Source organism: Chiloscyllium plagiosum, chromosome 48, assembly GCF_004010195.1.
Source record: "Chiloscyllium plagiosum isolate BGI_BamShark_2017 chromosome 48, ASM401019v2, whole genome shotgun sequence".
Classification (NCBI taxonomy): Eukaryota; Metazoa; Chordata; class Chondrichthyes; order Orectolobiformes; family Hemiscylliidae; genus Chiloscyllium; species Chiloscyllium plagiosum.
Window position 1 is genome coordinate 3,752,946 of NC_057757.1, and position 27,326 is coordinate 3,780,271.

Here is a 27,326-nt window from a genome sequence, read left to right on the forward strand (position 1 = left end):
TGTAAGGCAGCAGTGCTAACTATTGAGCCACCATGTCACTGGATTCGCAGTCCAGTGATAATGCCAACAGCGCCTGTTATTTACAACACAGACATTGAATGCTGAAATGTAGTTCTTGGGCTAATGTGATCCATGCCCAGGGTTCACCTCCATATGATTGCTGCATAGTGCCCAGGGATGTGCAGGTTAGGGTGAATTGGCCATGCTAAATTGTCCCATAGTGCCCAGGAATGTGCAGGTTAGGGTGAATTGGCCATGCTAAATTGTCCCATCTTGTTCGGGGATGTGCTGGTTAGGGTGGATTGGCCGTGCTGAATTGTCCCATAGTGTCCAGGGATATGCAGGTTAGGGTGGATTGGCCGTGCTAAATTGTCCCATCTTGTCCAGGGATGTGGAGGTTAGGGTGGATTGGCTGTGTTAATTTGTCCCATAGTGTTCATGGATATGCAGGCTGGGTGCATTAGTCAGGGATAAATGTAGAGTAATGGGGAATGGATTTGGGCAGGATACTCTTCAAAGGGTCGGTGTGGACTTGTTGGACAGAAGGGGCTGTTTTCACATGGTAGGGATTCTATGATTCTTCTACACGACCAAAACTAATGCTCTGGGGACCTGGGTTCGAATCCTGCTGCAGCCTGCAGTGAAACTCAAATTCAATAATGAACTGGAATGAAGAACCCACTTTTGGACAAATCCAGCTGGTTCACTCAGGGCCTGGAGGCTTGCTTGATCTGACATTCAACTCCAGACCCTAGCCAGCGACTCCCTCAGTCGGGAATGAATAAGAAACACAGCAGCAGGAAGCGATCTCTTGATCCTATGTCAACAGAATCATGGCTGATCATCCAACTCAGTTGCCTGTTCCCTCTCTCTCCCTTTGATCCCAAACAGCAACTTTGAATTCCTCCTCAAAAACACATTCAGTGACTTGGCATCAACTGCTTCCTGTATTTACAATCGAGCGTGATTATAGGTATCCCCCGCTTTTCGAAAGTTCGCTTTACGCTACTTCACTTTTACGAAGGATCGCTAACCGAAAGAAATCCAAAGAGGATTTTCGCTTTTACAAAGAAAGGCAGAATATTAATGAATGAATTAACGGTAATTGCTTCTTGACTTTACGCCATTTCGGCTTACAATAGGTTTTCATCGGAAAGTTCTACTTTTGGAGAGCAGGGGAAACCTGGACACGGCTTGATTTTTGCTGGACTGAAATTTCGCCTTAGCCTTGGACCCATGTTTCTGGACTTGGAGCCCAGAGGCATCATCAGGCAAAAATGAGGACTGCAGATGCTGGAGATTACAGTCAAGATTAAAATGGTGCTGGGAAAATACAGCAGGTCAGGCAGCATCCGGGGTGCAGGAAAACTGACGTTTTGGCCAGGAGCCCTTCCTGATGAAGGACTCCTTCCTGAAATGTCGATGTTCCATCATTACACGGCTGCCTACCCATGAGCTAATTAGCTGGCTACAGATAGAGGAAGGGTCAGAAAACATCAGGTAGGGAAGCAGTGTCAGCAGCGTGCAAGCTGCACGGAGGATGAGAGTCAAAGCAGAGTCCTTCCTCCCCCTGGGAACAGCTTCGAGAAGCCATGGGCTCAGGAAGGGGTGGGAGAGCAAGGCTTTCCTTACCATGTTCTTGGTGCTGATGTTCAGGATCCGACAGACCAAATTCAGGACGTCCTGCACCGGGAGCTTCACAGGCACCGGGAAATCTGAACTGCAAGGCAAGGGAGAGGCAGAGCTCAGCGGTTAGCAAGAGGAGACAGCAAGGGCTCAAAAGCACCGCGCGAGCAGCAAGCTCATTGGGAGAGGAACACAGGTCGTGACGCGATTACAGAAAATACTCAACCCTGCAGCAGCAGGGATTAGGGTCAAACCAGCTCTGTAACATCTGGGATCCCGACTAGGAGGAAGAATCCTGTGGGTCTACGTGTGCTGGGCTTTGAAATCTCTTGATAACTGGGATGGTCAAGGTTTGAAATCTCCAGCAATTTGTGCCGTCTAGCTTGCCCGAGTGTGGTTTTGGGGGCATCATGCCAATGTTTATTCACGTTTACAGCAGCAGAGTGACCGTGCTACTTGGTTGGAGTGTGTCAGGTACACCTTAGCGTGCAGAGAAATTTTTCACTGCTCTGGACCACTCAGAGTGAAGGAAGCTGGGAGTCTCCAGTTCCCAAATAAACAAGCAAGCAAAGTAGCCCTGTTGGCTCACTCAGTGAATGATTGATGCAGGGTCAGGAGGAAAGCAAATTTGACAAGGTTGCAATCTACGTAATGGCAGGCAGTGATGAAACAAGAGAGAGGGGGAGAAAGGGAGAAATGGGGGAGAAAGAGAGGGGGGAGGGAGAAAGAGAGCGGGGGGAGGAGAGAAAGAGAGAGAGCACACGAGAGAGGAGTGGGAACGCTGGCTGTACCTGAGGAGCAGCGAGAGGCACTTGCTCAGCGCAGAGAACCGTTGCCTCAGCTGCAGCACGTGGAAGGGGTCTCCATCGTTCAGCTCAGGCAGGGGCAACATGACTCCTGGGCCTTCATAACAAACTGGGTCTGCGACAGGCAACAGTTCAAGGAGAGGGTTAGTTTGCACATCTCCGCACCGACTCTGCACGAAGATACAGAACAAAACCGGTACCCCTTAAAACTCTGCGACTTGTTGTTCCCTTTCTGAGTATTTATTCAGATTTCCCCTTTTGAAAACTGGTGATGTCATGGACAGTGAAGAAGGTTATCAAAGATAACAAAGGGGTCTTGATCAACTGATTCAATGGGCTGAAGACTGGCAGGTGGAGGTTAATTTGGATAAACGGAAAACAAACAAGGGCAGAACTTATACAATTAAAAGTAGGGCCTTTTGTTGTGTTGTAGAACAGAGAGACCTTGAGGTGCAGGTACATAATTCTTTGAAGTTTGCTTCACATACAGACAGGGCAGTTAAAAAGGCATTGAGCACACATGTCTTCATTGCTCGACCTTTGAGTAATGGAGTTAGGACGTCATGGTGAGGTTGTACAGGACATTAGTGAGACCTCTTCTGGAGTACTGTGTCCGGTTCTGGTCACCCTGTTAAGGGAAGGGTATTATTACGTTGGAGAAGATTCAGAAGAGATTTACCAGGATGTTGCCAGGAATGGAGGCTTCAGTTATTGGGACTGGCTGGGACTTTTTTCCCTGGCATGGAGGAGTTGAGAGGTGACCTTATCGAGGTTTGTAAAATCATGACGGATATAGGTAAGGTGAATAGCAGATATCTTTCCCCTGGGTTGGTGAAATTTCAAGACCAGGGGCATATTTTTGAAATGAGAGGAGAAAGATATATAAAAGACGAGTGATTAGTGTGTGAAATGAACTTCCAGAGGAAGTGGAGGAGTACAGTTATAACATTTAAAAGACATTTGGATAAGTTCATGAATAGGAAAGGTTTAAGAGGTTTCTGGGCCAGGAGCAGGCAGGTGGGTCTAGTTTCGCTTGGGATTATGGTCAGCACAGACTGGTTGGACCGAAGGGCCTGTTTCTGTGCTGTATGACTGTAGGACTCTTATTAAATCTGCATCGACCACCTTCCAGATACAGCACTCCAGATCGCAACAATGCGCTGCATTAACTCTCCTTCCCTCCCTTTCTCAATTACCCGTGGCCTTCCTACTCCTGGACACAGCTTCTCCTCACTTCAGCTCCCTCTTATCAAAAGACTAAAGTCCCCCCGCCATTTTGAAAGATTCTCTCCTCCTCTGCTACAAGGAAAGGCTTCTCCATGTCCCTTCACATAACTGAAGCTGCCCCCAGCACAGGTACAGAACAAAATGCAAATCCCAGTTTGGTGCGGGAATAGACACTACTCTGTCCTCCACCTCCCAGGCTGCGAGTGATTCTTTCCTCCACCAGGATTTCCGAACCCGCAGGCAATGCACTCACTTCCTCCACTGTCGGCTTTGCCAATCGGATTTTGACCTCAGACCCCACCGACAGAGTTTACTTTCAGGATCTGTTACTGGACAGTCACTGACCATCTTGCATCCCAGGCCAAACCCTTCCGTGGCAATCTTACACACTTTGAAAAGGACACCCTCCTTTCGCTAAGCTCCAAGAGGTACCGACCCAGCCTCCTGCTGAGACAACAACTTCACCTGAAAACCCCCCTCCCAAGTACGTACTCTGAAACAGCTTCCAAGCAGCAGATTCTGTCCAACTGTTTCTCTCTCCCAGACACTGCAGGACATTTTTTAATCATTCATGGGATGAGGGTGTCGCTGGCTAAGCAGCCTTTATTGCCCAGAGGGCAGTTAAGAGTCAACCACATTACTGTGGGTCTGGAGTCACATGTAGGCCAGACCAGGTAAGGATGGCAGATTCCTTCCCTGAAGGACATTAATGACCCAGATGAGTTTTACCAACAATCGACAGTGGTCATCATTAGACTCTTAATTCCAGGTTTTTAATGGATTCAAATTCCACTGCCTGCTGTGGTGGGAGTCGAACCTGGGTCCCCAGAACATTACCTGGGTCTCTGGATTAACAGTCCAGTGATAATACCATTAGGCCATCGCCTTGCAACTTGTTGAGTTTCTCCAGCACTCTCCACCCCTTTTTATTTCAGATCTGTAGCACCTGATGTTGGGCAGATCCATAAATCAGGGTCCTTAAATAAGGAGACCAAAAGTGCACAGAGTGTTCCCAGCGCAGTCTCACCAACGCCCTGCACTGCCGTAGCAAGACCCACGTACTCCCTTTCCCTGGCAATAAAGGCCTATATATCATCAGCCGCCCTAATTACGTGCTGTGGACTTGTGATTCACGTGTAAGGGAACACTCACTCCCATCGGACTGTGGCTTTCTGCAGTTTCTCCCCACTTAAACAAAAGCCCGCTCTGCTATTCTTCCTGCCAAAGTGCACAGCCTCACATCATAGGGACAGAACAGCACAGAAAGAGGCCCTTCAGCCCATCACGGTTGTGCCAGTCAAAAGGAAGCTCCAGCTATTGGCACATCTGCCTACAGCTGCCAAACCTGTGCCCGCTCATCAATGCAATGCCACACCTGACTGCCAGGCTTATTCACTTTGTGGGCAAATGGAATATTGTCCTTTATTGATGAAGGGATTGAGTTTAAGAGCAGGGAGGTTATGCTGCCGCAGGAGAGGGTGTTGGGGAGGCCACACCTGGAGTACTGTGTGCAGTTCTGGTCTCCTTACTTGAGAAAGGATGTACTGGCAATGGAGGGGGTGCAGAGGAGGTTCACTCGGTTGACTCCAGAATAGAGAGGGTTGCCTTATGAGGAGACTGGGTCTATACTAATTGAAATTTATAAGGTAGAAGCAGAGAGAATGTTTTCACTGGCTGGTGAAACTAGGAAAGGAGGGTGTAGCCTCAAAATTAGGGGAAGCAGATTCAGGACTGAGTTAAGAAGGGATGCCTAGGGAAGCAGCTGAGATTTCCTCAGTAAATGCTTTTCAAGCGAAGAGAGATAATGCTTTGATCGGTTAAGGAATTGAGGGCGATGCTGAGCAGGAGGGTAAGTAGACCTGAGGCCACGAACAGGTCAGCCATGAAGTCACTGAATGGTGGAGCAGGCTAGAGGGGTGGGGGGGGGGCCAGACGGCCTACTCCTGCTCCAAGCCCTTACATGCACTTGGCTTGCCCTCTCACCGGTTTCTGCCCCTTCGTACAACTGCTTGACCAGGCCGTGCAAGGTGGCGAGGAGGTAGTGTAGCTGCTGTGCCCAAGATTCCACGTACTTCATTCCCTGGGCAAACCCGGCTCCAAGCCCAGGCAACAACACGTAGCATTGGCAGGCCAGCTGGAGAGAGAGGAGGGAGAGCGGGATTAGTCAGTCAAACGCAGCGTCAGGTATTACACAGCGCAGGAACCAGCCACGCAACCCACCCCATCATTTTTGTTGAAGTCATTTGTGGGATGTGGGCATCGTTGGACAGGCCCAGTATTTATCGCCCATCCCCAATTGCCCAGAGGGCAGTTAAGCCTCACCCACATTGCTATGGGTCTGGAGTCACATGTAGGCCTGACCAGGTAAGGATGGCAGTTTCCTGCCCTCAAGGAAGCTAGCAAACCGGATGGGTTTTTCCGACAATTGGCAAAGGATTCACGGTCACCGTCTGCAATTGGTTTGTATAGAATTCAGATGCCACCTCCTGCTGTAGTGGGATACAAACCCAGCTCCCCTGGTGAACAATCCAGTCGTAACACTGCAAGGCCATCCCCCCAATACACCACACGCCCCCCCCCCCCCCCCAATTATCCAATATCTACCTCTGACTAATGCACCTAACACAGCCACCTGATGAAGGAGCGGCGATCCGATTAAACCTGTTGGGATTATAAGCTGGTCTTGCAGGATTTTTAACTTTGTACACATTCATGAACACTATGGGCCATTTAGCATGGCCAATCCACCCTAATCTGCATGTCTTTGGACTGTGGGAGGAAACTAGAGCACTCAGAAGAAGCACAGACAGACACGGGGTGAACGTGCAAACTCCACACAGACAGTGGCCTGAGGCTAGAATCGAACCCGGGTCCCTGGCGTCGTGAGGCAGCTGTGCCAACCACTGAGGCACCATGCCATCCCCACTGCCACTTAAGGGTTGGACCAGATACTTGGGTCCTACTCGTCCAAATTAATCAAAGTCCCATTCACCAGCTTTTGGCAAATATTATACAGTGACAGACCTGTGCCCACTAGTACTGTACCCCAGTGTTATACAGGGACAGACCTGCCCCCACCAGCACTGTACCCGAGTTATACAGTGACAGACCTGCCCCCACCAGCACTGTACCCGTGTTATACAGTGACAGACCTGTCCCCACCAGTACTGTACCCGTGTTATAGTGACAGACCTGTCCCCACCAGTACTGTACACCAGTGTTATATAGTGACAGACCTGTCCCCACCAGCACTGTACCCCAGTGTTATACAGTGACAGTCTAAACCCTTCCTTTTCATGCACCCATTCAGTTGCCTTCTAAATGGTGGGGTGTGAGGGAATCTGTTTGGGGTATACAAAATTATGAGAGGAGTGAAACATGAGACTTTGATCCTTAAGGTGCATCCTCAGCCACAGGTTAAAGGTGAGGAATAACTGGTCAAGAGGAAAGCTGAAAAAGATGGTTCCTCACTCAGGGGCTGGCAAAAATAGAAAAGCGCGTTGCCTGAGAGGGTGACGGAGGCAGGCATGCTCACAGTATTTAAGAAGCATCTGGATGAGCGCTTAAAATGCCAGGGCCTAGCAGGCTGTGTACTGAGCAAATGGGATTAGTGTTTTGGTCAGCAGAGACATAGCAGGCCAAAGGGTCCATCCCCCTATGCTGTATGACTCCAAAATGTTTGATGTTTCGAGCTCAACCACCTTCTGTAGGAGAGAATTCCACAGGTTATGCTGCAGCTGTACAGGGTGCTGGTGAGGCCACACCTGGAGTACTGTGTATGGTTCTGGTCTCCTTACTTGAGAAAGGGCGCACTGGCACTGGAGTGGGCGCAGAAGAGGTTCACTCGTCGATGCCAGAGTTGAGAGGGTTGCCTTATGAGAAAAGCTGAGTAGACTGAGACTGTACTGATTGGAATTGAGAAGAATGAGGGAGGGATCTTATAGGAACATATAAAATGATGAAGGGAATAGATAAGATAGAAGCAAGGAGGCTGTTTCTGCTGGGAGGTGAAACTAGAATGAGGGGCCATTGCCTCAAAATGAGAGGCAGCTGATTTGGGACTGAGTTGAGGTGGAACTTGTTCACCCAAAGGGTTATGAATCTGTGGAAATTCCCTGCCCAGGAAAGCAGTTAAGGCCACCTTGTTGAATGTTGATAGATAGATTTTGGAACAGTAAAGGAATTAAGGGTTAGGGTGAGCGGGAGGGGTAAGTGGACCTGAAGCCACAAAAAGATCAGCCATGATCTTACTGATTGGCAGAGCAGGCTCGAGGGACAAGGTGGCCTACTCCTGCCCGTATTTCTTAAGATCTTACCTCCTCACTCTGTGGGGGACAGTAAGTATTCTCAAATCAGTGCTAAATGGCCTGCCAACGTAGACTTAGAAAGGAGTGGAAGGGTCAAGACGTAGGATGACAGTTCTTAAAACACAAGCCACGCCATTCAGGGGCCTTGAAGTGTTGCCTTGACAATGGGAGTGGAAACCTGGAATTATTTTGCCCGGAAAACTGGAGGTCGATGGGCATTGACTGAAATTCTAGTAATCACTCAGTTTGCAGGCTGACAGATCCCAGTCCGGCAGACAGAATGCAAGATCAAATCTCACCTGGGACAGGCATCACTGCCCTGTGCTTACCTCGTGCATGTGTGGGCTCCCAGTGTCAAGTTTACTCAGGAAGTAAGCAGCAAGCTTGCCCTGTTGACACAGAGGAGGCAGAGTTACTGTCCAACGACCTGCAAATCCGTCTGCTGCTCTTCAAATGCCCCTTTACCCAGCGATATTCCAGCATCAGGGGTGTAGCAATGAATTGGTGCAGACTCATTGCATCACACCTGTACAGTACCCCAGCATTATACAGTGACCGATCTGTCCAAACCAATACTGCACCCCAGTGTTACACAATGACAGTCCTGTCCCCACCAGGAGTGGACCCCAGCATTATACAGTGACAGATCTATCTCCACCAGCACTGAATCCCAGTGTTATACAGTGTTGAAGGGCTTTTGCCTGAAACTTCGATTTTCCTGCTCCTCGGATGCTGCTTGACCTGCTGTACTTTTCCAGCACCACTCTAATCCCAACCAGTATATACCCCAATGATATACATTGACAGACCTGTCGCCACCACTGCATCCCAGTGTTATACAGTGACAGACCGGTCCCCACTAGTACTGTACCCCAGTGTTATACAGTGACGGACCTGTCCCCACCAGTACTGTACCCCAGTGTTATACAGGGACAGACCTGTCCCCCCCAGCACTGTACCCCAGTGTTATACAGTGACAGACCGGTCCCCACTAGTACTGTACCCCAGTGTTATACAGTGACAGACCTGTCCCCACTAGTACTGTACCCCAGTGTTATACAGTGACAAACCATGTTACAGAGCTGAAATGGCTCTGTCCAGTCACTCCCCTGCTCCAAATGCACCACTGAGAGAGCAGCACAATGTATTTGTGGAACTGAACTGGCCAGATGGCGTGTGGTCTGAATTTGCAGTATATGAGGTGAGGGATCAGCTGCCTGTACACAAGGTGACACCTGAAAGACTGGAGAATCCCTTACCCGCAGAGATCCACAGGCCCGGGGGTAAAAGGTCATACAGGCCTTCATTCCCTCTAGCGCTGCTCCGTGACACTGCAAAAGTAGGTAGGTAGGTATTAGACACATTCACAATTGACTTACTCACGCAACGTTAAACTGGGACTGAGGACAGCAGAACTGAAAACTGTCTCTCTCATATCAACAACAACCCCAGAGAATATTTTCCACACCGTAAAGGGCTGCACTGGTGCTCCACTGTCCGGTAAGGATGGGGAGTGAAGGACTCAAGTATTGGAGACTGCTCAGACTGGAGACTTCAACTATCACCAGAAAATATTAAACACTGCTGGCCGCTTCTTCAACAATCCCAAACTAATCCCACTGTCTCACTCTCTCCCCGTAACCCTGTATCAATCCCCAAACTAATCCCACTGTCTCACTCTCTCCCCGTAACCCTGTAACAATCCCCAAACTAATCCCACTGTCTCACTCTTTCCCGTAACCCTGTACCCCCAATCCCCAAATTAATCCCACCGTCTCTCTCTCCCCGTAACCCTGTAACAAACCCCAAACTAATCCCACTGTCTCACTCTCTCCCCGTAACCCTGTACCAATCCCCAAACTAATCCCATTGTCTCACTCTCTCCCTGTAACCCTGTACCAATCCCCAAACTAATCCCACTGTCTCACTCTCTCTCCGTAACCCTGTACCAATCCCCAAACTAATCCCACTGTCTCACTCTCTCTCCGTAACCCTGTACCAATCCCCAACTTAATCCCAGTCTGTGTCTCTCTCTCACCCTATATCAATCCCAAAACTAATCCCACTGCCCTGCCCTCACCCCATAGCCGTCCCAATCCCCAAACTAATCCTGATGCTACGTGCTCTCCCCGTAGCCATCCCCAAACTAATCCCACTGCCCTGCTCTCTCCCCATAGCCATGCCAATCCCCAAACTAATCCCACTGCCTTGCTCTCTCCCTGTAGCCTTGTTTCGAGATGTTCCATGTGGAAGGTGGTAGATTTGTGTCTGTACCTGGGTATGCCAGGGTATGCTCAGAATCTGAGGAAGGGCTGATGCCCGAAACGTCGATTCTCCTGTTCCCTAGATGCTGCCTGACCTGCTGCGCTTCTCCAGCAACACATTTCCATCTATGCTCAGAATCTGTTAGTGATAAGGAAGCTCAACAAACAATCAAGGAAAGCAGCTCAAGAAATAAAAGAATTGCCGAGTGTATCGAGTGAGAAAAATAGCCAAGTGCACAAAATGGTCATGGCACAGGAAGCGGCCATTTGGCCCACTGTGCCTGCACTGGCCCTTCAATTGAGTATCATTACCCAGTGCCAATCTCCTGCCTACCTCCCTACACACCTTCCAATAACCATCCAATGCCCCAACTGAACCTGCCCCCACCCATTTCCAGGTGGCGCATTTTAGACGCTAACCACTCGATGTGAGAAAGGTTTCCCTCACATCTCCCTGTGCTGCTTCTCACACATCACTTCAGATCGATGTGCCTCTCCTCCTTGCTCCTTTTGCGAATGGCAACAGTTCCTCCCTCTCTACTCTGTCCAGTCCTTACTCATCATTTTTGAAAACCTCCATCAGATCTCCTCTGAATCCTTCTTCTCTTTAAGGAGAAGGTCCCAACGTAAACAAGGACATGGCCTATACAATTAATGGCAGGGCCCTGGATGGTGCTGTGGAACAGAGGGGATCAGGGCTTCAGGCACATAATTCATTACAATTTGTGTCACAGGTGGACAGGATGATTAAGACGACATTTAGCACGTTTGCCTTCATTGCTCACACGTTTGAGTACAGGAGCTGGGACGTCAAGTTGACGTCGTACAGGATGTTGGTGAGGCCTCTTCTGGAGTAACTGTGTACAGTTCCAATCGCTCAGTTATAGAAAAGACATTAGTAAACTGGAAAAGGGTTCAGAAGAGATTTACCGGGACGCTACTGGGAATGGAGGGTTTGACATTATAGACTGGGGCGTTTCCTACTGGAACGTAGAAGGTTGAGGGTGACTTTATTGAGGCTTATGAGATCAGGAGGGGCACAAATGAAGTGAATGACGAGGGTCTTGTCCCTAGGGTAGGGGAATCCAAAACCAGGGGGCATATTTTTAAGGTGGGAGGAGAAAGATTTAAAAAGGACATAAAAAAAGTGTTTTGTGTGTGAAACGAACTTCCTGAGGAAGTGGTGGATGTGGGTTCAATTAAAACATTCAAAAGCCATTTGGATAAGTCCATGAATAGGAAAGGTTCGGAGGGATATGGGATAGGAGCAGGCCGGTGGGACTAGTTTAGTTTGGGATTATGGTCAGCACGGACTGGTTGGATGAAAGGGTCTGTTTCCTTGCTGTATGACGCTATCCGTTTTAGGTTTCTGATCCCTAAAACCATTGTAAATGGCTTCTGCCTTCTCACTCCAGGGCGTACACAACTTCCCTACAACAGGGCACCCACAGCTGTACATACCATCCAGCCAAGGGCTAATAAATGTCTTGTACAAGTTCAGCAGCAATTCCCTGTGCTTGGAACCCATCAGTAAACACGGTGTGCTTTATGAACTGCTCTCTCCCTCCCTGTCTCTCGGCCCCCAGTTGGGCCATCTCCAATGATGTGCGCACACATCCACCCAGATCCCTGCGCTCCTGCGCCCCCTTTAGGAACAAACAGATGTGCGGATGATAGAAATCAAATCTGGCAATCGTGCCCTGGAAACAATGGAAGGAGAAATCGAGGGCAAAACAGAAGAGGGCGAACAGAAATAGCCATTGAGACATGGTTGATGATAACCAAAGATTATGTTGACAGCCGCATTAAGGTTGGACAGACTAAACCCCCTTCAAAATATTAAGATAGTCTGGACCCAAACTTTTGCTTATTTTGAAGGTGTTGTATTCCAGATGCAATGCGACTTTAAGGAGAAAAATATTGTTTTCATGCAGTATAGTCAAAATATAACCAAAACATTGGCTAGGTGTAAGTCTATCAGCCTAACACATTAAATACTAATTAACTGATCTAACATAGTAACACCCCACAAACACACGCCTTTGGCAAAAAGCAAATTTAGAAAACTGATCTCAGATGTAACTCCAGCAGCCTAGGAGGGAAAAAAAATGAGAAAACCCAGAGAGTGTCGAGGAGAGAGAGAGGAACTGACTCAGCAACATCCCAAAAAACTAAAAACTTCCTGGTCCTGCAGAAACGTGACCACACCCGGCCAGGCTGCTTCTATCGTTGCAACCTTTTTTTACATAACCAAGGACTCAGAAGGCTGTTTACTTTACAAGTTTGCAGTAGACATCTCTGTCTTCAAACTTTCCTTTAAAGAGAAACAGGACAAAACAGACACTTAACGTTGCGCAATCATTACATAACCAAGATGGGCGGATGCTGCAAATTGAAAACAAAAGCACAGAAAGGGCTGGGAAAAGGCAGCAGGGTCTGGCAACACTGGAGGGGACACGGCGTCCGAAAGTGAGCACAAAGGCAGAGCCAATGCTTCTTCACGGCTTACCTCAGGCTTCAGTGCCAAGAGAGCAGTCACAATGGCTGGAACGTGGTTCATGGCCACTTCCCGGGCCAGTTCCAGGAGCTGGGAGGAGTACTTCAGCAGGTCATGGAGCACCCAGATGGCCAGCTCTGTCGTCGTCTGGGGGTCCTGGGACTGCAGTGAGGCAAGGAGTGAGAAAGGAAAAGAGAGACAGGTCAGTCACAGTCCGCTCACCGGTAACCTCCTTCCCTCGAAAGGGGGGTGGGGGGGGGGGGGGGGGGGGGAAGGAACGTGGTCTGGGCTCACCTGGATAATGTGCTGCACAGCTCGGAGCCAGGAGATGCACTGATCCTGGAAGGTATCCGTGGGACTGTCAGCCACCAGCACGGCCAGCAAGCAAACTCCTTCAAACCTATCGGGAAGGAGAAGCAGATGGAGAAGGCGGAGGGGCTTGTTAGTAAGGGCTCAACTCAACCAGCTTCCGAGGCACCCCATCTAACCTCACAACCCCAGGACAGAGACAGAGCATGGGGGTGGACAAAAACACGTGATGACTTGCGGCACTGCCCAGGAGCAATTCGTGCAGACCATTCGGCCCCTCAATTCCACAAGACAGGGGCTGTTTGGAATGTTTCCTTCAAGAAACCTGACTCGCTTCTCTCGAGAATCTGTCTCACACAGCCCAGGGCATTTCATTTTCAAATGATTTGCCCATGGGGCTCGGGTGTTTGGTCCCCAATGGGGGTGGCGCAACATTTACTGCCCGTCTGTGCCTTGGGAAGGTGGTGGCGAGCTGCACCCTCTGGAACCACTGCAGCCCCATGTCTAACAAAGGAGAGGCCCTTCGGCCCACCATCAGTTTACACAGCCCCCCCCTTCCCCACGCCAGTAAAACAGGAATGGGGGGGGCGGGGTGGGTCTCACCTGCTTTTGACCGACCGGAGACTGGAGTTGCTGATACTGATCAAGCCGCTCAGATCCGATGAATTCTATGGAAGAAAACGCAGGAGGTTAAGGCGGCAGGAGTTACAGGAGACAGGGCCTGACGTGAAGGGTTCTGGGTGAACTGAGCGATTGACCCACAGCCTCAAACACCGCGTGAGGGAGGAGGAAGGCAAGGAAAGTAGAGTCTCTGCTGAACTGGCACTGGAGTGAGACGAGGGAGGGGGAATATAGGAGAGGAGTGGAAAACTGAAGTGGGGGGCATGGAGATAGACAGACGGAAAGGGATCACCCCCACTCGCCGAGACCCGCAGTGACATCACCCCAACTCACCGTGCCTCACAGTGATATCACCCCCACTCGTCGTGCCCAACTGTGACATCACCCCCACTCGCCGAGACCCGCAGTGACATCACCCCAACTCACCGTGCCTCACAGTGATATCACCCCCACTCGTCGTGCCCAACTGTGACATCACCCCCACTCGCCGAGACCCGCAATGACATCACCCCCACTCATCGTGCCCCACAGTGCTATCACCCCCACTCGCCGAGACCCGCAGTGACATCACCCCAACTCACCGTGCCTCACAGTGATATCACCCCCACTCGTCGTGCCCAACTGTGACATCACCCCCACTCGCCGAGACCCGCAGTGACATCACCCCAACTCACCGTGCCTCACAGTGATATCACCCCCACTCGTCGTGCCCAACTGTGACATCACCCCCACTCGCCGAGACCCGCAGTGACATCACCCCAACTCACCGTGCCTCACAGTGATATCACCCCCACTCGTCGTGCCCAACTGTGACATCACCCCCACTCGCCGAGACCCGCAATGACATCACCCCCACTCATCGTGCCCCACAGTGCTATCACCCCCACTCGCCGAGACCCGCAGTGACATCACCCCAACTCACCGTGCCTCACAGTGATATCACCCCCACTCGTCGTGCCCAACTGTGACATCACCCCCACTCGCCGAGACCCGCAGTGACATCACCCCAACTCACCGTGCCTCACAGTGATATCACCCCCACTCGTCGTGCCCAACTGTGACATCACCCCCACTCGCCGAGACCCGCAGTGACATCACCCCAACTCACCGTGCCTCACAGTGATATCACCCCCACTCGTCGTGCCCAACTGTGACATCACCCCCACTCGCCGAGACCCGCAATGACATCACCCCCACTCATCGTGCCCCACAGTGCTATCACCCCCACTCGCCGAGACCCGCAGTGACATCACCCCAACTCACCGTGCCTCACAGTGATATCACCCCCACTCGTCGTGCCCAACTGTGACATCACCCCCACTCGCCGAGACCCGCAGTGACATCACCCCAACTCACCGTGCCTCACAGTGATATCACCCCCACTCGTCGTGCCCAACTGTGACATCACCCCCACTCGCCGAGACCCGCAGTGACATCACCCCAACTCACCGTGCCTCACAGTGATATCACCCCCACTCGTCGTGCCCAACTGTGACATCACCCCCACTCGCCGAGACCCGCAATGACATCACCCCCACTCATCGTGCCCCACAGTGCTATCACCCCCACTCGCCGAGACCCGCAGTGACATCACCCCAACTCACCGTGCCTCACAGTGATATCACCCCCACTCGTCGTGCCCAACTGTGACATCACCCCCACTCGCCGAGACCCGCAGTGACATCACCCCAACTCACCGTGCCTCACAGTGATATCACCCCCACTCGTCGTGCCCAACTGTGACATCACCCCCACTCGCCGAGACCCGCAGTGACATCACCCCAACTCACCGTGCCTCACAGTGATATCACCCCCACTCGTCGTGCCCAACTGTGACATCACCCCCACTCGCCGAGACCCGCAATGACATCACCCCCACTCATCGTGCCCCACAGTGCTATCACCCCCACTCGCCGAGACCCGCAGTGACATCACCCCAACTCACCGTGCCTCACAGTGATATCACCCCCACTCGTCGTGCCCAACTGTGACATCACCCCCACTCGCCGAGACCCGCAGTGACATCACCCCAACTCACCGTGCCTCACAGTGATATCACCCCCACTCGTCGTGCCCAACTGTGACATCACCCCCACTCGCCGAGACCCGCAGTGACATCACCCCAACTCACCGTGCCTCACAGTGATATCACCCCCACTCGTCGTGCCCAACTGTGACATCACCCCCACTCGCCGAGACCCGCAATGACATCACCCCCACTCATCGTGCCCCACAGTGCTATCACCCCCACTCGCCGAGACCCGCAGTGACATCACCCCAACTCACCGTGCCTCACAGTGATATCACCCCCACTCGTCGTGCCCAACTGTGACATCACCCCCACTCGCCGAGACCCGCAGTGACATCACCCCAACTCACCGTGCCTCACAGTGATATCACCCCCACTCGTCGTGCCCAACTGTGACATCACCCCCACTCGCCGAGACCCGCAGTGACATCACCCCAACTCACCGTGCCTCACAGTGATATCACCCCCACTCGTCGTGCCCAACTGTGACATCACCCCCACTCGCCGAGACCCGCAATGACATCACCCCCACTCATCGTGCCCCACAGTGCTATCACCCCCACTCGCCGAGACCCGCAGTGACATCACCCCAACTCACCGTGCCTCACAGTGATATCACCCCCACTCGTCGTGCCCAACTGTGACATCACCCCCACTCGCCGAGACCCGCAGTGACATCACCCCAACTCACCGTGCCTCACAGTGATATCACCCCCACTCGTCGTGCCCAACTGTGACATCACCCCCACTCGCCGAGACCCGCAGTGACATCACCCCAACTCACCGTGCCTCACAGTGATATCACCCCCACTCGTCGTGCCCAACTGTGACATCACCCCCACTCGCCGAGACCCGCAATGACATCACCCCCACTCATCGTGCCCCACAGTGCTATCACCCCCACTCGCCGAGACCCGCAGTGACATCACCCCAACTCACCGTGCCTCACAGTGATATCACCCCCACTCGTCGTGCCCAACTGTGACATCACCCCCACTCGCCGAGACCCGCAGTGACATCACCCCAACTCACCGTGCCTCACAGTGATATCACCCCCACTCGTCGTGCCCAACTGTGACATCACCCCCACTCGCCGAGACCCGCAGTGACATCACCCCAACTCACCGTGCCTCACAGTGATATCACCCCCACTCGTCGTGCCCAACTGTGACATCACCCCCACTCGCCGAGACCCGCAATGACATCACCCCCACTCATCGTGCCCCACAGTGCTATCACCCCCACTCGCCGAGACCCGCAGTGACATCACCCCAACTCACCGTGCCTCACAGTGATATCACCCCCACTCGTCGTGCCCAACTGTGACATCACCCCCACTCGCCGAGACCCGCAGTGACATCACCCCAACTCACCGTGCCTCACAGTGATATCACCCCCACTCGTCGTGCCCAACTGTGACATCACCCCCACTCGCCGAGACCCGCAGTGACATCACCCCAACTCACCGTGCCTCACAGTGATATCACCCCCACTCGTCGTGCCCAACTGTGACATCACCCCCACTCGCCGAGACCCGCAATGACATCACCCCCACTCATCGTGCCCCACAGTGCTATCACCCCCACTCGCCGAGACCCGCAGTGACATCACCCCAACTCACCGTGCCTCACAGTGATATCACCCCCACTCGTCGTGCCCAACTGTGACATCACCCCCACTCGCCGAGACCCGCAGTGACATCACCCCAACTCACCGTGCCTCACAGTGATATCACCCCCACTCGTCGTGCCCAACTGTGACATCACCCCCACTCGCCGAGACCCGCAGTGACATCACCCCAACTCACCGTGCCTCACAGTGATATCACCCCCACTCGTCGTGCCCAACTGTGACATCACCCCCACTCGCCGAGACCCGCAATGACATCACCCCCACTCATCGTGCCCCACAGTGCTATCACCCCCACTCGCCGAGACCCGCAGTGACATCACCCCAACTCACCGTGCCTCACAGTGATATCACCCCCACTCGTCGTGCCCAACTGTGACATCACCCCCACTCGCCGAGACCCGCAGTGACATCACCCCAACTCACCGTGCCTCACAGTGATATCACCCCCACTCGTCGTGCCCAACTGTGACATCACCCCCACTCGCCGAGACCCGCAGTGACATCACCCCAACTCACCGTGCCTCACAGTGATATCACCCCCACTCGTCGTGCCCAACTGTGACATCACCCCCACTCGCCGAGACCCGCAATGACATCACCCCCACTCATCGTGCCCCACAGTGCTATCACCCCCACTCGCCGAGACCCGCAGTGACATCACCCCAACTCACCGTGCCTCACAGTGATATCACCCCCACTCGTCGTGCCCAACTGTGACATCACCCCCACTCGCCGAGACCCGCAGTGACATCACCCCAACTCACCGTGCCTCACAGTGATATCACCCCCACTCGTCGTGCCCAACTGTGACATCACCCCCACTCGCCGAGACCCGCAGTGACATCACCCCAACTCACCGTGCCTCACAGTGATATCACCCCCACTCGTCGTGCCCAACTGTGACATCACCCCCACTCGCCGAGACCCGCAATGACATCACCCCCACTCATCGTGCCCCACAGTGCTATCACCCCCACTCGCCGAGACCCGCAGTGACATCACCCCAACTCACCGTGCCTCACAGTGATATCACCCCCACTCGTCGTGCCCAACTGTGACATCACCCCCACTCGCCGAGACCCGCAGTGACATCACCCCAACTCACCGTGCCTCACAGTGATATCACCCCCACTCGTCGTGCCCAACTGTGACATCACCCCCACTCGCCGAGACCCGCAGTGACATCACCCCAACTCACCGTGCCTCACAGTGATATCACCCCCACTCGTCGTGCCCAACTGTGACATCACCCCCACTCGCCGAGACCCGCAATGACATCACCCCCACTCATCGTGCCCCACAGTGCTATCACCCCCACTCGCCGAGACCCGCAGTGACATCACCCCAACTCACCGTGCCTCACAGTGATATCACCCCCACTCGTCGTGCCCAACTGTGACATCACCCCCACTCGCCGAGACCCGCAGTGACATCACCCCAACTCACCGTGCCTCACAGTGATATCACCCCCACTCGTCGTGCCCAACTGTGACATCACCCCCACTCGCCGAGACCCGCAGTGACATCACCCCAACTCACCGTGCCTCACAGTGATATCACCCCCACTCGTCGTGCCCAACTGTGACATCACCCCCACTCGCCGAGACCCGCAATGACATCACCCCCACTCATCGTGCCCCACAGTGCTATCACCCCCACTCGCCGAGACCCGCAGTGACATCACCCCAACTCACCGTGCCTCACAGTGATATCACCCCCACTCGTCGTGCCCAACTGTGACATCACCCCCACTCGCCGAGACCCGCAATGACATCACCCCCACTCATCGTGCCCCACAGTGATATCACCCCCACTCGCCGAGACCCGCAGTGACATCACCCCCACTCTCCGAGACCCGCAGTGACATCACCCCCACTCACCGTGTCCAGCTTGTCCATGGCGACCAGATATTCTTTTAAATGTTGCAATTGTACCAGCCTCCACCATTTCCTCTGGCAGCTCGTTCCATACACGCACTACCCTCTGTGTGAAAACGTTGCCTCTTAGTTCCTTTTTAAATCTTTCCCTTCTCACCCCGAGCATACACCCTCTCGTTCTGGACTCCACCTATGACAAGAAAAGACCTTGTCTACTGGGAGGCCATTCAGGGCTGTTCCATCATTGAGGTAGAACGTGGCTGGTTTGAATTTCAACTCCTGCTTGGTTCCCTGAGTTTTAATTGGCAGAGGGTCAAAGATGTGAGAATGTACCCCTCCTGAGGGCACCTGGATCTCAGGGACAACATTTAAAAATAATGTGTCTCCCATTTAAAACAGAGGTCATAGACTTATAGAGCACTGAATCAGACCCTTTGACCCAACCAGTCCATGCCAACCATAATCCCAAGCTCCATTAGTCGCACCTGCCTGGACCTGGCCCATATCCCTCTAAACCTTTTTTATTCATGTACCTATGCAAATATCTTTTAAATGTTATAACTGTAAGTGCCAACAGCAAAACACATTGCAATTAAAAGTGAACTTAACTATCGTACCTAGCGCCGATAGCTCTCACATTTTGACTCTCATCCCTTCTCTCCCCTCGAAACAACCTCTGGTCTTCCCATACCTTACTCCACATCCAGAGGATCGTTCGCTGCAATTTTCCCCACTTCCACCAAATATTCCCCTCTCCTCCCTTGACAGCCTTCCTCAAGGACCGTTCTTTCTAGCCCACTCCTCCTTCACTCCCAACGTGACCCCAAACCCCCCCATGGCATCTTCCCATGCCATCGCAGAAGCTGTGACTCCTGCCCATTTACCTCCTCCCTCATTATCCAAGGCTCCAGACACCCCTTGCAGGTGAAGCAGCAGGCGATTTGCCCACACTTCACTCAATCCAGTCTACTGTATTTACTGTTGCAGATTTCCCTCCTCAAAAAACCCAGAAAGGTTTTCACAACAATTGATGATAGTGTCATAGTCACCATGATTTGGACTAACCCAAAGTTCTAAGTTTATTCCTTCAATTTATATTCCACCTACTGCTGTGGGAGGATTACTTGAACTCTGTCCCCAGAACCTTAACCTGTATTTTATTCCTTATCCTCGTTCAGCCCTGATAACCCTCCATTCCCCTGCCTAACAGGAATGGATAGAGAGTCAGAAGTTGGGAATACTGTACTGCAATTAGTAACTCACCTCCTGACTCCCTAAGGCTAGTCCACTGTAGAGATTGTAACAAGGTCAGCCAGGTGAACGGCATATGAGTTCCCTGATTGGAGCTGTTAATCTGGTCCAGTCAGGGAGTCCTGGCTGATAGATATAATCAGGAGTGTCAGAGGTTTTGCTCACTCTGAGAGCTGGCTCTGAGGGAGCTGGGTCAGTGTCAAGACTCTCTCTGCGTAAATGAAAGGTGACTCGGTAACAGGATACCGGCCTCTGTGGAGCTAAATGTTCCAATTGTACCAGCCTCCACCACATCCTCTGGCAGCTCATTCCATACACACGCCACCCTTTGCGTGAAAAAGTTGCCCCTTAGGTCCCTTTTAAATCTTTCCCTTCTCACCCTAAACTTACGCCCTCTAGTTCTGGACTCCCCCAACCCCAGGAAAAGGCAGTCAATTAGGAGGGCATTCAGCCTCCCCAGGCTGTTCCATCATTCAAGTAGAACGAGGGTAGTGCATGGGGGTGTAGGGTTTGCACATTCTCCCTGTGTTTGTGTGGTGGTTTCTTCCCACAGTCCAAAGATGTGCAGGTTAGTGTGAATTGGCCATGCTAAATTGCCCATAGTGTTCAGGAATATGTAGGTTAGGTGCATTAGTCAGGGGCAAATGTACAGTAATTGGGCTAGGGGAATGTGTCTGGGTGGGTTACTCTTTGGAGAGTTGGTGTGGACTTGTTGGGCCAAATGGTGTAGAGATTCTCTCTTGTAATGATGACTTTATTTTGATTAGATTACTTACTGTGTGGAAACAGGCCGTTCGGCCCAACAAATCCACACCGACTCACCGAAGCGCAAACCATCCAGACCCAATCCCCTACGTCTGTGTGTAAGACAGAAAGAGATAGGTTCATGATTAGTCATGGGAATCAAGGATTATTGGGGGGGAAAGGAGTTGAGAAACATATCAGCCATGATCAAATGGCTGAGCAGATTCAACGGGCCGAATGGCCTCAATCTGCTCCTTTATCTTATGGTCCAACAGTTATGTAAGGTGAGGATAATTAACTATTCTCATGATTTAAAAAAAAATCATTTTGTGGGATGTGGGCATCGCCGGCTGGGCCCAGCATTTATTGCCCTGTCCCTAGTTGCCCCATTGAGAAAGTGGAGGGTGAGCTGCCTTCTTGAACCGCTGCAGTCCATCTGCTGTGGGTTGACCCACAATGCCGTTAGGGAGGAATTCCAGGATTCTGACCCTGCCACACTGGAGGAATGGCCGATTTATTTCCAAGTCAGGATGGGGAATGGAGGGGAACTCGCAGTGGGGTGGTGTTCCCATGTATCTGCTGCCCCTTGTCCTTCCAGATGGAAATAATCATGGGTTTGGAAGGTGCTGCCTGAAGATCTTTGGTGAATTGCTTCAGTGCATCTTGTGGATGGTACACACTGCTGCTACTGAGCGTCGGTGGTGGAGGGAGGGAGGGAGGGGGTGCCAATCAAGCGGGGGCTGCTTTGTCCATGGATGGTGACAAGCTTCTTGAGTGTTGTATTATTTGCATAATGATATGAGCAAACCTTGTATGACTTTAATGCGTTAATGTTTTACCTTTACCACAGTGCGAATGATGATTAATTGTTTCAGTCACATCCCAGTCACTGTTCGGCACCTGCCTGAATGGCATTTCCCCATCCCCCACCAATAAGTCTTTCGAAGTCCAACAGTTATCTTGTCACTTGCTATCTAGTGCTGATTGTACAATGCGGTGACTGGTCTCCCTTATCAGAGAGTAAATAGCTATGACATTACAGAACCAGATTGGACCAGTTCCCAAAGGCTGGTCAGAGTCCACCTGTTAAGAGGGAAGGAGAGGTAGTCTCCGATCCTGATGAGCAGGAGGGCTCAGTTAGAGCGAGACGATGTGTACTGGCAAGTGCGCCCGCTGCATTGGCCTGGTCCTGCTTCCCCTGTCCATCATTTGCATCATAGCCAACGTCCTTCTCATCTTCCCCAGCGCGGAGAAGGAATGGACTGATCACATCACACTGCAGGTCTGGCTGATGGGGGGACTGGTCGGAGGAGGGCTTATGGTAAGTGCATCGATTTCTACATCGTGGAATCAGGCCATTCGGCCCATCCACACTGACCCTCCGAAAAGCATCCCACCTAGACCCATCCCATCCCATCTCTGTAACTCATGTGTTCCCCATGGCCAACCCACCCTAACCTGCATATCCCTGGACATGTCAGGACAATTTAGCACGGCCAGTCCACCCTAACCTGGACATCCCTGGACACTATGGGTCAATTTCCCATGGCCAATCCGTCCTAACCTGCACATCTTTGGACTGTGGGAGGAAACCAGAGCACCCGGAGGGAACCCACGCAGACATGGGGAGAATGTACAAACTCCACACAGACAGTCGCCCGAGGCTGGAATCGAACCCGGGTCCCTGGCGCCGTGAGGCAGCAGTGCTAATCACTGACCCACCATGCCACCCTAGATGCTTCACCCCCGCTATCCCTCCCCCATACCCTTCCCTGGGGCTTCCCGCACCCACTGGGAATGCTGAGTATAGGACTTGCTGATTGGCTGCTGAAGGAGGTGCTGCTGACTCAGACTGTAAAGTAGAGGAGCAGAGGTGGCTCAGTGGTTAGCACAGCTGCCTCACAGCTGCCTCACAGCGCCAGGGACCCGGGTTCGATTCCACCCTCGGGCGCTTGTGTGGAGCTTGCACATTCTCCCTGTGTGGAGCTTGCACATTCTCCCTGTGTATGTGTGGGTTTCGTCTCGGTGCTCTGGTTTCCCTTCACAATCCAAAGATGTGCAGGTTAGGGTGGATTGGCCATGCTAAATTGCCCATAGTGTCCAGGGATGTGCAGGTTAGGGTGGATTGGCCGTGCTAAATTGCCCATAGTGTCCAGGGATGTGCAGGTTAGGGTGGATTGGCCATGCTAAATTGTCCCATAGTGCCCAGGGATGTGCAGGTTAGGGTAGATTGGCTATGCTAAGTTGCCCGTAGCACCAAGGAAAGTGTAGATCATGTGCATTCGTCAGGGGTAAATATTGGGTAATAGGGTAGGGGAAACAGTTCTGGGCGGGTTACTCTTCGGAGGGTCAGTGTGGACTTGTTGGGCTGAAGGGCGGGAAACAGTTCTGGGCGGGTTACTCTTCGGAGGGTCGGTGTGGACTTGTTGGGCTGAAGGCCTGTTCCCACTCTGTAGGAATTCTATGATCTACTCCGTTCTAAACATGCTACTTGGCCCATCTGGTCTGCAGCTGATGTGTTTCTCACCACCCCCATTGTCCCCAGGGACCCCCAACCCCCTTGCTGCCCCTCCCTCACTTTCCAAAGCTAGCCGCCATATTGTAATGGGGAACAGTAAATGATGGCAAAAAAACATAACAAGCAGAGTGGGGATCTGAAATAAGAAAGTGCTGGAGAAACTCAGCCAGGGTCTGGCAGCATGTGTAGAGAGAGAGGGAGATGGAGTTTATGTTTCAGATCAGATAGGACTCTTGAGTTGTAGAGTCATCCTGCATGAAAACAGACCCTTTGGCCCAACTAGTTCATAATCCAAAACTAATCTAGTCCCACCTGCCTGCTCCTGGCCCATATCCCTCTCAACTTTTCTTATTCATGTTCTTGTCCAAATGTCTTTTAAATGTTGTACCTGTATCTCCCACTTCCTCTGGCAGCTCATTCCTTACACACACCACTCTCTGTGTGAAAAACTTGCTCCTTAGATCCCTTTCATATGTTTCCCTTCTCACCTGAAACCTCTAGTTTTGGACACGCCCACCCTGGGGGGTGGGGGTGGTAGGGAAGACCTTGGCTATTCACCCTATCCATCTTCCTCAGGGTTTTATAAACCTCTATAAAGTCACCCCCTCAGCCTCCGACGGACCAGGGGAAATAGCTCCAGCCTCTCCCGTTTGCTCAAACCCTCCAACCCCTGGCAAATCTTTTCTGAATCATTCCAGGCACCCACCACCCTCTGTGTAAAAAAAATCTTCCCTCAAACATCTCCTTTAAACATTTCCCCCCTCTCACCCCAAAACCCACGGCCCCTAGTATTTAACGTGCCCACCCTAGGGATAGAGACACTGACAATCCACCCTATCCGTGCCCCTCATAATTTTGTTTTCTTTTAGCAGACTGGCCCTCAGCCTCCACTGCTCCAGCAAAAACATCATCATTAAGGGTGGATACTCTGTCCCCCTGTTTGGCCCATTGGCGAATGGGGGTCCCATAAGGCTGGGCTGTAGACACCTCCCCTTGCCTCTCTGAGGTGACTCCCGTAAACTATGGGTGGGGCAGGCCATTTTATTTTATTAGGAAGTGTTGGGGTATGCTACTTCACTTACTGCCCCAGTCCTCTGCCACCAGCCACTTCTTGACGTGATTTATGAATCCGTTAGCGTATTTTCCTCTACAGATATGACCTGCCGAGCTTCTGCAGTAATTTTTGCTTTCATTTGTCTGTTTAAGATACCTATAGTATTTAACGATTTGTCTTAGTTTTCGTGTTTAGTTCACAGGGTCAGCTGGCCTTGTTTATGTTGATAAAGACGTGGCTCATTTCTTGATCATCTGAAACCAAAATTCTGCCTGCAGGTACATGCTTTCCCACTCAGAAATAAACGATTTCACTTGCAGCCTTTGCTCAAGTTTTCAAACCGGGATCGTAGGGTCATAGAGGTATACAGCCCTTCAGCCCAACTTGTCAATGCTGACCAGGTTTCCTGAGCTGAACTCGTCCCTTTTGCCAGCACTTGGCCCATATCCAACTAAACCCTTCCTATTCATATACCTATCCAGATGCCTTTTAAATGCTATAATTGTACCAGCCTCCACCATTTCCTCTGGCAGCTCATTCCATACACGCACCGCCCTCTTAGCAAAAATGTTGCCCCTTAGGTCTCTTTTATATCTTTCCCCACTCATCCTAAAGCTATGCACTCTAGTCCTGGACTCCCCCAGACCCGGGGAAAAGATCTTGGCTACTCACCTTATCAACACCCCTCATGATTTTATAAACCTCTATAAGGTCACCCCTCAGCCTCCGACGCTCCAGGGAAAAAAGTCCCAGCCTGTCCCTGGAGCTCAAACCCTCCAACTCTGGTAACATTCTTGTCAATCTTTTCTGTAGCCTTTCAAGTTTAAGGATCAACCTGAAAAACAAGCTTCCTGGTCTTGAAATCCCCCATCCTACGGATAAGACATCAACCATTAACCCTATCCAAGCCTCTCATGATTTTCTCAACCTCTATATAAGGTCATCTCTCAATCCTCTATACTCCAGGTGAAAAAAATCCCAGCCTATCCAGCATCCCCTTATAATTTTGGTATGCTTTCCTTTATTGGTCAGAGCATTGAGTATTGGAGTTGGGAGGTCATATTGCGGCTCTACAAGACATTAGTTGGGCCACTTTTGGAATATTACGTGTAATTCTGATCTTTTTCCTATCAGAAAGATGTTGTGAAATTTGAAAGGGTTCAGAAAAGATTTACAAGGATGTTGCCAGGATTGGAGGGTTTTTTGCCTAGGGTGGGGAGTCCAGAACTAGAGAGCATAGGTTTAGGGTGAGAGGGCTAATGATAAGATTCTTGATTGTGAAGATCAGCAGAGAGATCTCGGTGTCCAGGAACCAGCCAAGGCTGATGAGGTTGTGAAGAAGGCATACTGTGTGCTAGCTTTTACTGGTAAAGGGATTGAGTTTCGGAACCATGCGATCGTGCTGCAGCTGTACAAATCTCTGGTGCAGCCACATTTGGAGTATTGCATGCACTTCTGGTCACCGCATTATAAGAAGGACGTGGAACCTTTGGAAAGGGTTCAGAGGAGATTTACTAGGATGTTGCCTGATATGGAGGGAAGGTCTTTCAAGGAAAGGCTGAGGGACCTGAGGCTGTTTTTGTTAGAGAGAAAAAGGTTGAGAGGCGACTTAATTGAAACATATAAGATAGAGGGTTAGATAGGTTGGGACAGAGAGAGCTTTTTTCCTTGGATGGTGATAGCTAGTACAGAGGGACAAAGCTTTAAATTGAGGGGTGATAGATATAGGACAGATGTCAGAGGTAGTTTCTTTATTCAGAAAGTAGTAAGGGTGTGGAACGCACTGCCTACAACAGTAGTAGACTCGCCAGTTTTAAGGGCATTTAAATGGTCATTGGATGGCATATGGACGAGAATGGAAAAGTGTAGGTTAGATGAGCTTCAGACTGGTTCCACAGGTCAGCACAACATTGAGGGCCAAAGGGCCTGTTTGCACTGTAATGTTCTATGTTCCAGGGGAAAGATATAAAAGTGACCCGTGGGGGTCAGGTAGGCCTAACAGTGGGCCACTGGGATAATAGTGGGTTATTGGGAACAATAGTGGGTCATTGGGGACAATAGTGGGTCATTGGGATAATAGTAGGCTATTGGTACAATATTAGATCATTGATGTAATAGTAAGCCATTGGTAAAATAGTGGGTCATGGGTATAATAAAGGGTCATTGGGGTAACAATAGGCCATTGGTATGATAGTAGGCCATTGTGATAACAGTGGTTCATTGGGATAATTGTGGACCATTGGAATGATAGTGGTTCATTGGTATAACAATGGGCCATTGGTATAAGGGGGATTTTTCACACAGAGGGTGGTGCATGTATGGCATGAGCTGTCAGACGAAGTGGTGGAGGCTGGTATAATTACAGCATTTAAAAGGCATCTGGATGGATATATGAATAGGACGGGTTTAGAGGGATATGGGCCAAGTGCTGGCAAATGAGTCTAGATTGGATTGGGATACCTGGTCGGCATGGACGAGTTGGACCAAAGGGTCTGTTTCCGTGCTGTACATCTCTATCACTCTATGAACTCAAACCCTCCTGTCTTGGGAGCATCCTTGTCAAG

At 51.4% G+C, this 27,326-nt stretch overlaps 1 protein-coding gene across 1 annotated transcript in view; it reads right to left on the minus strand.

The window, feature by feature from the left end:
* Positions 1-19,216, minus strand: part of pelp1 (proline, glutamate and leucine rich protein 1) — a 33,057-nt gene extending 13,841 nt beyond the window's left edge. Inside the window, exons 1-9 of the mRNA XM_043683630.1 lie at positions 19,199-19,216; positions 13,640-13,704; positions 13,022-13,127; positions 12,740-12,889; positions 9,226-9,297; positions 8,296-8,355; positions 5,643-5,793; positions 2,418-2,547; positions 1,633-1,720 (exon numbers count right to left, since the gene is read on the minus strand). Of these exons, the coding sequence (XP_043539565.1) occupies positions 1,633-1,720; positions 2,418-2,547; positions 5,643-5,793; positions 8,296-8,355; positions 9,226-9,297; positions 12,740-12,889; positions 13,022-13,127; positions 13,640-13,704; positions 19,199-19,216 (840 nt within the window). The remainder of the gene's footprint in view (positions 1-1,632; positions 1,721-2,417; positions 2,548-5,642; positions 5,794-8,295; positions 8,356-9,225; positions 9,298-12,739; positions 12,890-13,021; positions 13,128-13,639; positions 13,705-19,198) is intronic.
* Between the last annotated feature and the right edge of the window lie 8,110 nt (positions 19,217-27,326).